Raw genomic sequence first — 13,112 nt, forward strand, 5'->3', positions numbered from 1 at the left:
ATATATCATGTTTGTCAGCATTCTACAAACAGTTAACATCTGTTCTACTCAGGAGGGCTTCTGCCGTTTGCGTTTTGGTGCTTCTGTATAGGATTCATGGCGACAGAAAGCATGGCCACCAGGTAGCTGCACTGCATCCTCTTGTATGCTCCAGTCTTGTAAAGCTGCAAGTCTTTTTTTGTTCTATTACAACATTTTAAAAATATTGTTACGGACTGCTTTTTGTTAGGCTTCAAAGGAGTCCTGGAGATCCGTACAAGATGGAAAGACAGAGTAGAAATACATAGATCTCATAGACTGCAGGATGAGTACCGAAGGCAACCAAATTTGGGTGGCAGGTTATAGTGGATGAGCGATAGGGTTGTGAGTGTCATGCTGGGGGTTGGACTAGATGACCCAGGAGGTCCCCTCCAACTCTATGATTCTATGAAAGGCAAAACCAATTAGGCTATAAACATTGTTAATATTCCTCAAGGTAATGAGATGCTTGCTACTAAAAAGTACAATATGTATTACTAAATAACTTGCTGTTATTTCATAATAAAATAAACTGACAAGGAGACTTACTACATGAAAAAGATGGGTGAGGTTGTTTATAGTTACCGTCTTGGTTCCACGTAATTATGAGGAAATCTAACAGAATATCTCCTACAATAATCAGACATGCAGGACTTTAGATCTAAAATCTGGAACAGCATGCTAATTGGCTATCATAGCCTATGCCAATAAAAGTTGTTGTTGTTGCTAATTGACTAACAAGACCAAAAATAGGCCTTTAAATGGCAAGTCACAACAAGATTGGAGATCATGCTCACCAAACATATTAAGCTAGGCAGCCACAATTCATACTAGCCCTTAAGAATGTGTAGACTAATACTCAGGATCTGTGCATTCTTAAGTATTTGAAGCATTAAGCCAAAAGGTGAAATGCCACATTTACAGTAGGAAGCAAGTACACTGATGAAAGATTTCATGTAGCAATGAACACGGGTGGATCGGAACAGAAATGTCAGGTTCTTGGGAAATAAGCAATGCAAACAAAATACAACAGAGGGTATAAGGCAGGGGTAGTCAAACTGCAGCCCTCCAGATATCCATGGACTACAATTCCCATGAGCCCCTGCCAGCGAATGCTGGACATCTAGAGGGCCGTAGTTTGACTACCCTGGTATAAGGGATGACTGCAAATTAACCAGCAGCTAGAACTTCAGACAAGCGAGACAACTACGTGCTTTCTTCTGCAAAATAAAATGTTCATGCATAGTATTGTGTAATATTTTCTTCAAATCAGCTTAACAGAAGACAGACACCTCTTTGTCACATGTCCTTCCCTCTTCCCCCCTTTCTGTTGCTGACATAAATGTGTCAACCTCATGCATCTGATGAAGTAAGATCTCACGCATAAAAGCTTGTGCTGGAATAAATTATTCAAGTGCCACTGAACTTCTACTATATTTTGTACTCTGCTTCAGTAACAAGCCTTGTTTTACATTTTTGGGGGGAAGGGGGTTGATCTTGATACCACAGTCCCATACACAGAAGGCCAGCAACCTCTGAGCACTGGTTAAATTCCTCCGACTAGTACAAACGTTCCAAGGGTCAGGCGTTAACTTGCTCATATGAAATTCTCAAAGTGACAAGCACTTCCTTTTGTGAATGCAGAATTCCTCCTAGTCACCTTCTTCCTGACTAGGAAGTCGCCTGTGCTTCTATCACGGGGTTGTAAGAAGCTACATGTTGGGGCAACCCCCCTTCTTCTCTATCAGAGTATGGAGACTTAGTAGCTGGCATCAACAGAATTTCATGATAAAATCAGAGTCCAGTAGCACCTTTAAGATGAACAAAGATTTATTCAGGACGTGAGCTTTCGAGTGCAAGCACTCTCCGTCAGACTATTGAACGGCATTCCCATTATCAGTGACCAACAGCATCAGAGGAAATTTAAGGGAATACAAAAGCCTGTCTGCCCTTAACCTCCATATTCACACAACAGCTCGGTGGAGACAAACCTTCCCTGGAGACTTAGGAAAGCCTGGGGATTTCAAAAGCACATATTATCCTATTTTTACCGGCTAAAGCAGCATATATTGGGAAGATTTTAGTGTTGCATACTGATATTTCAGTGAAGTATAGCCTGCCTTAAAGAATTGCTACCCACTTGGCCCCAAAGATGCCGCAAACCAAAAAAGAAGTCAGTGCAGCTCCTGGCATGTGCATCAGGAGCACAAAAATGGCCTAGCAGTGGCTTCAGTAATATCAGCATATTACCTGTCTCTTTAGTGTCTCTATGAGAGTCCCAATGATCAACTCTGAGCCAACTTTTATTATACTGCTGAACAGTGGACAACACAAGGAACTTTTCACATATCTGTAAGCTGCCCCGAGGCGACACTGTCATGAGAGGTGGGGTATAAATTTAAAAATAAATAAATATCTCGAATGTAAGCAGAACCTGCATTCCCCAGGTTTTGTGATCCTGCACAGGGTAGCCATGAAATAGAGCATTTAGGATACAAAAGATTTCTCACACACACACTATTTCCAGTTTACAGACTTGGTGGTGGAGCTTTGGCTAAAGTCTCCTGGCAAGCTCATAACTTAAGTGAGATTTGTGACCAGGGACGTCTTGACTCATAACTCCACCTCCTAATTACCATGGCTACACCAGCTCCTACAGCCTTGCAAGCAGCAGGCTCTGATGTCGGATGTGTCAATAACTCATTTTGCAGTTTGTTAGTCTCCCTATGTACACATGGACTTTTTCAGCAGAATAGAAACTGGAGGCATTTTTAGCTTCCAAGATTTTAAAGAAAAGAAAGCACTAACCTTACCATTTATATAACCCTGTTAAAATACAACCAGCGCCCTATTCTATGTTTTCAAGCCCACATGTATAAGTTCAGGTCAGGTCAGACTGCATAGCTCAAACATGAAAAACTGAATATAAACTTCTTAAAGAGAGAAGCCCACATGCCAACTAGCATCAACCCAAAAAAGCAATTTCTTAACAGTTTATATCCTGCCACATTTATTGCTATGTCTTACTACCAAATTTTTATATATATATTGGTCTTAAAGGTGCCTTTGTACTCACATTTTGTTCTGCCACTTCAGACCGACACAGCTAACCACCTAAATCTATATGGCCAATATAGTTAATGCATCATTTGCCCCATTCTAAGAGTGCACATATGCCACAGAAATCATACCACATATTGAGTCTTGTTACAATATGCACTTGGCACATTTATCCAGTATGCTTCTATGTGTTTTAAACTCCCTCTACTCATTCTAATGTAAAACAGGTAGTTACAGTTCTTGACTCTACCATAATTTCCATTTTGGAGGCCTTGAGAAACAAGCTTGCTTGACCTTCACGTAAAAACAAGCTCTGCTAAATTTCCCTTTCTGAAAGAGGCATAGAATTGTCCCTGCTCTGCTGAAGGCTTGCAAGAGTACTAGTCCCCAATCGGCCCATTACCAAAAGCAGCTTCCGTAGAAACAGCCACATTAGAGACTCATTACCTTGGTTATGTACTAACTACTAATTTATACCAATTATCACACATTTCATCTTCAAAGTAGCTTATAAATGTTCAGTCTACAACACTCACAGCAAGAATTTTTATTACACATGTGGGGAAACAGAAAACATTGATTCATTGCTTATATATACTAGCCAGCAAGAGGAACTGCTACTAATACAAGACTATTTTGCACATAATACACTGAAATATATGCATGCACTCAGTTGCCTATGAAGTATACAATACTCTAGACCAGCTGTCCCCAACCCCCGGTCTGGGAACTGGTACTGGTCCGTGGATCAGTTGGTACCAGGCTGCAACTCCTGCTTGTCCTCCTCCCTGGCTGCTGCCTCGGGGGCTGCCCTGCCACTCTGCTGCCGGCTCACCTTTGGTGCTCTCCAGCAGCCGCCATGGCTGGGGCTCCCCCTCGGCATGGCACTGCGCAGCTGCTGCTTGCAGCGACCTCCAGCGGGTGGCGGGAAATCAGGGGTGCCGGCGGGAAAGCAAGCGGAGCAGGGGCTCAAGCGGTGACATCCCTCGGCAAAAGATGACCCCCCCCCCGGGGCCTCAGTAAAATTTTCAAGCGTTGACCGATCCCCAGTGATAAAATGGTTGGCGCCAACATTTCCAGAAAAGCAGGCATGACAGATTGTCCAGCAATTCATCCCCCCTCATTTGCTATTTAAAAAGGAGTCAAGTTTGAGAAACCATCCTATTGCTCCAACATTACCAGTGTTCTAGTGTGATATGCGTTTTCACCCACGTAGCACCTTATCAACAGCATGAGGGATTACCAACAGTTAAAGGGAGGGTAAAGTCCAAGGGTATATTCTGAAAAGCACATGATATAGGCAATTGTATTGAAACTAGGAGGGTTGTTAATCATCTAGATGGGAGCTTCAAGACTGTTGCCTTGTGTTCCATGACAGGAGAGGGTCAGAAGGTATAATAAACAACCCTGACCCATAGAGCCCAGGTCAGTCCTATCTTGTCAGATCGAAGGCATAGAGTTGGTCCTGACTAGTATTTGGAAGGGACACCGTCGAGGAATACCAGGGTTGCTATACAGAGGCAGGAAATGACAAAACACCTCTGCCGTGAAAACCCTACAGGGCTGCCATAAATCAGCTGTAACTTGATGGTAAAAACTGTTTTATTAGTAGACAACCTTCATGTCAGTGAAAACTGCTTTGGAGGGCAGAGGCTCACCCAGAGCCATAAGTGCTTGAAGTGGGAACCTTTGGATCAGAGACTGGGATATTTAAATTATAACTAACTAACCTTAGGCAGATAACCTAATTAACCAGATCTAGTCTAGTAATCTTTGTACGTTCAGGCCTCAAAGCTCTATTTAGGTGCAGAAGGTAAAAGAAGTGTGCAATTTGAACATTTACCTTTCTTTTCTTCTGACAAGGACAACTATAGTTAGGAAACGGTCTTCCTCCTTTGCAGGGTCAATAGAACTGTACCCTGCAGGCTGTACCTTCTCCAGCTCACATAATTAACTTTTGAAAGTCTTGAGCTGAAAATTCCTGTTCCCCACTCTAATTTCAGATGGAGCCATTCGCAGCCCTGGCCCTGATGTCTAACCTTCTCCCTTTCTATAGTGGCCTGGAAGAGGGACGGAAGGCATCAAACAAGTTTATCACCGGTGAGTTCTAGCTGTTCTAAGCTCATCATTGAGTTGCCTAGGGAATTGGAAAAAAATCTGCCTTCAATTGTTTCCACCAAGTAGAAAAGACAAAAATGCTCTTCAGATGATTCCGTTTTAAAAAGAGAAGGTGGGTGTATGAATTATGCATAAAGCAATCTAAAATAAGAATCCTCTTGGGAGGAGGAGAACAAGATACTTGAAGTCAAAGAAGTTGTGAGAACAACAGTAGGAGGAGGAGTAGCAGCAAAAAGGGAAGTGGTTCAAGAAAGCAAGAGTGTGTGTGTGTGGGGGGGGATTATTTTGCCAGGTTCTGTGATTTTCTGGTTCTCTAAATGCATTCAAAGCTTGGATTCCTGCCTGACGCAATTAAAAATGTTTAAATGCAAGAGTGCTGCATGGACAGTATTCATTACTATACAGTCCCTTCCAAATGAAAAAAAGTTCTAACCTCTAGGGCATTAGTTTTAGCCATGATGAACCAGGCTGAAGGGCCAATTCCAGCAGAGTCAGAATTTCCCTGAGGCGATGCTATAACTTATTTCTGCAGATGCAAATAAAATATACTAGCTTGCATTCTAAAGAACATTTTTTTGCTGACAGAAGTGGCCTTCGGTCAGAAGGCTTCAGGGTGATTTGTGCTGATCCCATCCACTACAGATCCCCACTTTGCTTGCCACATCCACTCTTCATGCTTATAGACATACAGTTTAAAATGTCATATATGATGGGGGACCTCAGCCACCTAGAAGGAGCAAAAGGGGACATATGCCGATTACTTCAAAGCTCTGATTTTTCCACTTCGCTGTGTTAACTACACAGAATGAATTAAATCTAAAGACGAAAAGAGGAAAGCAGTTACTGTCTTGAGATCACGTCAAAAACTCCAACCCTTGACAGGCTGTCAAAGAACTTCTCCAACCTTTGATAACTTTCAGGTTTCCCCTTCAAAACAAGCGTAGGCTGTCCTTTTCTAAACATAGAGCACACCCCCCAACCTTGGCTGATGTCTCAAGGATGATATCTTGACCTCTATGTTTCAGCAACACTAGCTATCTCTGTGTGACATGTTAAAACCAAGTACATATAAGGGCAGCATGAGGGAAGTCTTATCTGGCCAAATTACATCATAGCCTAAGGGCAAACATAATTAAGTGTATATTCAATTAGAGAAGAATTATTCCCAACCTACAAAACCAGATTTACACAACCCTCTTAACGATGACATCTTGACACTAAGCCCAGACAGTAAGATGCAGAGCAATACTCTTGAAGAATACTGCTGCCTTCTGCCCAAGGATGGAGCTGGCCCACCAAGACCTGTTTAAGCCAGCTTTAAGCGAACAAATTAAACAAGGGGTGAAGTGACCAAATTGTCAGAACTGTGCAACTAAGTAAATTTTCATCCTTCCACAGCCTTTAGAATGCTTGAACTTCAGATACATCTTTAGGATTTAGCCCCAGTAATGAAAATCCCAGGATAAGAGAGTACCAATAAAGCATTTGACAATCTGTGCACCTACACTATTTCAAATCCAGGGTCTGCTAGATCTATCTCACTCAGTAATATTCAAAATTATGTCCTACGTAATTCTGGAGTTGCTCAAAAGTTTATTAAAGGTTTCCTCACTAAGATCAGTCATAGCGAACCAGCGTTACTAAGCCTTTCCCATTAATATCCGCCTTCCCCTCTAATCCATAGCCACAATCACAAATCTGGTGCGTTTCGGGGTATATTAGCATTTCATGCATGAACAGCAGAATTAACAGGGTTTGGCTGGCACTCTACATAACACAGGGTACCTTGCTAAAACAAAATGGAATTGGTTTCTTGAAAGGAGGTTTTCGAACTGCTACTGTAATGCAAGTTTGCCGTACCTGCCTATAGCAGTAGTCATCACCCGAGGGATATCACACAGCTCACCTTCATCAGACATTTCCTACCAACCTACACTACTCCACCCTGTCACTGTTGAACACCTCACTTTCTATGAAAATGTTAAATGAAAACATTCTGTCTTCCAATAGTGATGAAGGAGAAACTGTGTCCAATTTGGGGATGCATCCCTTTGCTGAATGGCCAACATGCTGCAAGGAGACCTAACAGGAGATCATTCCCCCCCCCCAAACAACTACCACCTGTCAGAAGAGGTTGATAAAAGCTTTCTGGATTTTTCCAAATAGCACTGCATTTCTCCAAAGTCTCCCAGCTAGAAATGCTGACACTCTCCCAAGAGATGCCACTCTCTCTCATACATCCAGCATTTACTTCTGCCCTCAGTCCTGCCAGTAAAGGTCAATAATAGATCATTAATTTAAGAAAAACAAACCTGGCATCATGAATGCCAAAAAACAATAAGGATGAACAATGGACACAAGAACATTCTGAAGAGTTCTAGAATAGGCATCCCACAGGAAGCCTGACAAGAACTGCACTATCTGATGTGCCATTATGGATATTTATGCATAGCAACAATAACATACCTTTACCAGGACAATAAAGCAGCACTCAGGAAACACATCACGGCTGCCTTATATTGAATCAGTCCATTGGTCTATCAAGGTCAGTATGGCCTACTCTAATCAGACTGGCAGTGGCTCTCCAAGGCCTCAGGGTGATGTCTTTCACAGCATTTATTGCTGGATCGTTTTAATTGGCGACACCAGGGATTCAGCCTGGGATTTTCTGCATACCAAAAAGAGGCTCTACCATTGAGCCAGGGCTCCTCCCCAGGACAACACACATCAACAGACTGTGACAGAGCCAGGCCAGCCTAAGAGGAAGATGAGCAAGGACATTACTTCATGCTGCAGTAGGGGTACATGCATGCACATACAAGTGTGCGAGAAGCAATACGTAGCACATGAGGCAAGAATCAGAAGTCGACACTTGGAGATATTTCCAATGTAAAGAAAACCAGACATTAAGAACATTTGTTACAATTTGTACTAGAATGCTGAATTGCAACAAGCATTCTTAAGATGTATGGTTTTCTTTGCATTCTTTAAGTTTCTTTCCTCCAAGGAGGTTATATATGGTTATCTCCTTTTTTTCTATCCTCCTTGGAGGGAAAAATGTGAAGAATGTAAAGAAAGCTGGCAAAGAATGTAAAGAAAACCATACATTTAAAGAAAATGTGTGGCCAATTGACATTCTAGGCCCAGCCAGTTGGCCATAAAAATGGTCACGGTGCATAAGAAACAGCAAGCCAGCCACAGATAAAGGTGTTGCCAAAGAAATATCCACATGTGGTCAGATTGCTAGATCAGAAGCTATATTTATATATCCCAGGTAAAAAAAAATAAACAGTTCAAGAGGGCTCTGACATTTCCAAGAGCCACTCACTGGTGACCAGTGACATGTTGCACTCACTCAAACAGATATTAATCTGAAGTAAGGCAATGTGGTACACTGGTCTGAGGTGATTTAACCTTAAGTTTGACAGTTAAACTGTAACTCCAAGTCCAGGAACATTATACCTATGAGTATCAGATGCTTAGAACTGCTAAAGAGGCAATCTGTAACCATCATATGTTGCTTGTGTATTGTCCCAGAGGCAATGCTGGATTAGGTGGGAGAGCCCATGTGGCATAGCACTTGAACCTGGGTCTACTCCAACAGTCTTAACTACTCACTCAGGCCTTGGAAGCCCACAGATTGATCTCAGGCCAAATGTTCTTTCAACCTGGTCTGCCTTGTAGGGATATTGGGGAAATGAAATGAAGGAAAGCTATGCCTGTTTGGGTTAGCCCACAGGAAGAAGGGGAAAACCCCACACAAAATCGGTTGATATAGGCCAGGGGCAACCAAACCAGCACGGGCTCATGGTAATACATGGCATATGACATCAGGAGAGCCAATTTGGCCCAATCCAGGAAGGCGAGTCCGTATACTTGAAGTGCAGAGCAGCCATTCAGAGAGCTGAACGAACGGGAGCACGAACCCCAGCATTATTCTTTAACCTACCTCGCAGGGTTGTTGGGAGGGTTAAAAGACTGGAGATAACCACATGTATCACGCCCAGCTTCTCAGAAGGAAAAACGGGACTAAGGACACGCAGTATAGACCTCCCTCCTTCACACCCGACCCAGACGGTCCTTGGCGCAACCCAGCATCAGGGCCATTCCTGCGCCCCCAGGCGACTGCCCCCCCCCCGCCTTTCCCCCACGGTGCCCCTTCAGAGGAGGAGGAGGAAGCTCCTCCACACCCATTACAGCCTCCGCTCGGGTGCCACACCCATTCGCTTCCCACACCGGCGGCGGCAGCCCACCTCCTTCCTCCCTCCATTCCCCCCCCCTTACCGTGCTGGGTGAAGATATTGAAGCCGCTCTCGGCACCCCGCGGGGTTGCCACCTCCCGCCTCCGGCTGGCGGGCCTGGCTGCGCTGCCGCTCCCGCGAAGCCCTCTCGGTTGGGAAGAAGGAGGCGGCGGCTGCTGCTGCTGTTGCTGTTGCTGAGGCGGCTGCTGGGGCGCGGCGGCGCCCGGCTCTCCGACACGGCCCACCTGCTGGCCCATCCCCGGTCTCCTCCCGTCCCGGGCCCCCGCCAGCGCCCCCGGCCTCCCGCGTCTCTTCTCGCTCACATGCCGCCGCCTACGCCGCTTGTCGCACCGCGCCCGGCGAAGCCCGGCTCCCCACAGGGCTGCCCTGCCTCCCTTCGCCGCCGCGCTCCAGCCAGGCCCTCACGGGCTCGCCCCCTCAGCCCCCGCCATTTTAACCACAAAGCTCCGGGCAGGGCACAGAGCGGCTCCTCTCGCCCACCTCCGGTCCTCCCAGGGCGTCCGTTGCTCCTCCGCCCACCCCGGCCCCGCCCCTGTCGCGAGCTGGCTCCCCTCCCCCACGGGGCGGCGTGTCTGAAGAGAGCGGTGGAAAATTTCTTTTCTTTTTTTTTTTACTTAAGAAGTAAGTATCGTATACAGCAGATAAAATAACTCTTCAGAGGCAGACTATCCACTATAAAACAGCGAATAGGCTTTATTATTATCATTTGTATAAGAAAAATTTACTCACACGGAGGATTAAGGGGGGAAACCCCCCAATAAATGCGGTTGTGCTTATTATTCACTCAGACGAAGAAATATTTTAATCACTGTTACGAACAATACATGCTTATTCAGAGGGAAGGTTAAATAAAACAAGCCCAAAACTCGAAAAAGTCACTCAAAGGTAGGATGAAAAAACAAAATGTTGCAATGAATATTCACTCATGTAGAATAAAATCAGTGATTTTTTTATTATTATTATTATTATATTAGTATTAGTAGCAATAGTAAATATGTACTTCATTGTAGCATAAAAATACATTTGTTTAAAAATATTTCTTCAGAGTTAGAGGGTCTAAGGTATTTAAAATAATGATTTGGAATTCATTGATATATGTTCCTTTAGGCGTAGTTACAAACCCATAGAAAGAAACCTTTTTTATTATGCTTTCTATGGTTAAAGGGGATCCTTTTCATGTAGGACTTTGAAAACCTTCAATAATACAAACTGAAAACAAAGATGAAGCTGCTTCTGATTGTGTAGGCATGCAGGCTTTTGAAAATGGAACAGCAGGTAACTTGCTGGCTGCTGTTCAGGTTTCCTTTTAAGGCTTACTAGAAGCTTCATTGAAGAAGATGAGATTTCCTTTGGCATGAATATGCCCCAAGAACATAGTGCTAAAGACATTTTCCCGAGAGCAAGCTTGATTAAACAAAATGAGACTTACTACTGAGTAAACCTTCGCAGGCTTACCCCCTAAGTGCATTAACAACAAAGAAATGGACATTTTGGGAGAAATGTTTAATCCCAGGTGGTAGACAGTTCTCGCACATTTTAATATTTCTATGACTTCCTAAGTCTATAATATTGATTAAGGCACACTGTACCTTGGTATTACCGTTAAAATGTCCACAAATACTAATCTCACATTGATTGCTTTACAAACAATGGGCATGTCTGGGAATTGAACATTTAGAATATCCAGCAAATATTAGTCACAAATCCCATTTTACTGAGTTGCCCTATTCAGACTTGCCAGAACACTGACAAGTGTGGGCAGGTTACTTCTTAGGTTAATAACTGATGAGAATACTGTTGCACATTTATTCATTCATCTTCTTCATAAAAGGTTTGAGCCAATGAGCCATGCTTTCTCAATTGAATAAATGGGCCAAAAATGTTGCTAATAGGAACAGCTCCTCAAGACTTTCCCGCAGCTTGTGGCTGTTACTCTCTGTTGTCCTGACATCTGAATGTTTCATTTCCACTCAGAAGACCCAAAGTAAATCCTCCTTTTCATTGTTGTATATGCGTTACTATGTTCACAATGCTTAGAGATGATGTAGTGTAGAAACGAAGATTGTATTTATTTATTTTATATTTATATACCGCCCTCCCCCAAAGGCTCAGGGCGGTTTACAGGGAACAGGAAACAAATACAGATAACATAATAATATAATTCAGACTTCTTTTTGCACCTGGGGATAACAACATTGGTCAACTTTGTATAGATCTTGTAAAGATTACTGAAATTATGAGAAATTCACAGGGGTGCTTGTGTTTGTTTATTGTAGCACAATAAAACAGAAGTCTAGTGGCACCTTACAGATTAATAATAGTTATTCAGCAATTAAATAATGAGTCCCAGAGTGGATAGAATATTGACCACTCAACTTTAAATCCACACTATGTCATGAAATTTACTTGGTCATAGAGACATGGCTGTGGCCCTGGATATGCTCAATCATCTTTTAACCTCTGTCCCATCCCCAGATGTGTGAGGGTGGAGGCTAGGGAGGATTCGATCTTGGTGCTTTGCAATGCAAGGTCGATCAACAACGCCATGACTCTGCAACACTTTTTTACGGAGTTGAGGTAGACCTTGCTTGCATGACCGAGATCTGGGCGCAGGAAGGCGAAATGTGGCCCTGAAAGAACTGGCTCCACTAGGGTACTCTGTCCGAATGCACATACCTATTCAGGACACCAATCTGTTTGATATCCTGGAAGCCTTCCCAGCGCTGCTGATCAGCCAGTGGTGGTGGAAGCTGTCTATCATCTAGCACATGAAATACTTTGTGGGTGGCTGTATGTACCTCCTAGCCATAGTATTCCTGGTTTTGTGGCTGTTCTCATAGTTTAAGTCAAGCAAGAAGCTGGACCGCAATACCACGTTCTTAAAAATGAAAACAAAAATGTGGCCCATGCCACCCCGCAGCACAGCAGAACCTCACTGCCCCAGCTTCCTTGCAGGGACACAATTCCAGGGCAGATGAGGTAGACCAGGCAAAAGGCTCCCCTGTGCGGAGCGAGCAAGCAGCAGGGCAACCTGCCCAGATGAAAACACCAGGCTGCAGCCTGGCGCAACAGTGTCAGTGAATGTCTCTGTGAGGTAGGTGAGACAGAGAGCTTTGAAAGAACTGTCTTGTCCAAGATCCCCCAGTAAGCTGCATGTGGCGAAATGGGGAATCAAACCCTCTTCTTTCCAGATTAGAGACTGATGCAATTAACCACTCCATTAAACTGGCTCTCAACTGACAACAAAATCTTGAAGAATAACATGGCGTGCAAGCCAAATAAACCCACTATAAAAATGAGATCAGCTGGTTGCTGTGCTTGTTAGTGTTACAAATTGGGTGGGATAACAATTTGTTCATCTAGCTCAGTGATTCCCAAAGTGGGTGCTACTGCCCCCTGGTGGGTGCTGCAGCGATCCAGGGGGGCGGCGATGGGCCACAGGTGCATTTGTGGGCGATGAATAACTATTAAAATTTTAAAAAATTAATTTCCAGGGCGCTGAGTAATATTTTTTCTGGAAAGGGGGCGGTAGGCCAGATAAGTTTGGGAACCACTGATCTAGCTGATAAAAAAAATAGTTCACAAGGAAACTAAGGTAGATGCTGTATTTGCGGCCCCATATCCACCCACAGACCAGGAAATATCAGTACTTAG

At 43.8% G+C, this 13,112-nt stretch overlaps 2 protein-coding genes across 7 annotated transcripts in view; one reads left to right on the forward strand and one right to left on the reverse strand.

The window, feature by feature from the left end:
• ABL2 (ABL proto-oncogene 2, non-receptor tyrosine kinase) overlaps positions 1-9,944 on the reverse strand; it is a 53,030-nt gene extending 43,086 nt beyond the window's left edge. Inside the window, exon 1 of the mRNA XM_077332459.1 lies at positions 9,481-9,944. Within this exon, the coding sequence (XP_077188574.1) occupies positions 9,481-9,694 (214 nt within the window). The 5' untranslated portion in view covers positions 9,695-9,944. The remainder of the gene's footprint in view (positions 1-9,480) is intronic.
• Positions 9,945-9,984: 40 nt separating this feature from the next.
• The window catches only part of LOC143835188 (centrosome-associated protein 350-like), a 71,282-nt gene continuing 68,154 nt past the window's right edge, over positions 9,985-13,112 (forward strand). For all 6 annotated transcript variants that reach the window (XM_077332451.1, XM_077332453.1, XM_077332452.1 and 3 more), the window contains exon 1: positions 9,985-10,079. The gene's annotated coding sequence lies outside the window, so the exon portion shown is untranslated. The remainder of the gene's footprint in view (positions 10,080-13,112) is intronic.

This window comes from Paroedura picta, chromosome 4 (assembly GCF_049243985.1).
Source record: "Paroedura picta isolate Pp20150507F chromosome 4, Ppicta_v3.0, whole genome shotgun sequence".
Classification (NCBI taxonomy): Eukaryota; Metazoa; Chordata; class Lepidosauria; order Squamata; family Gekkonidae; genus Paroedura; species Paroedura picta.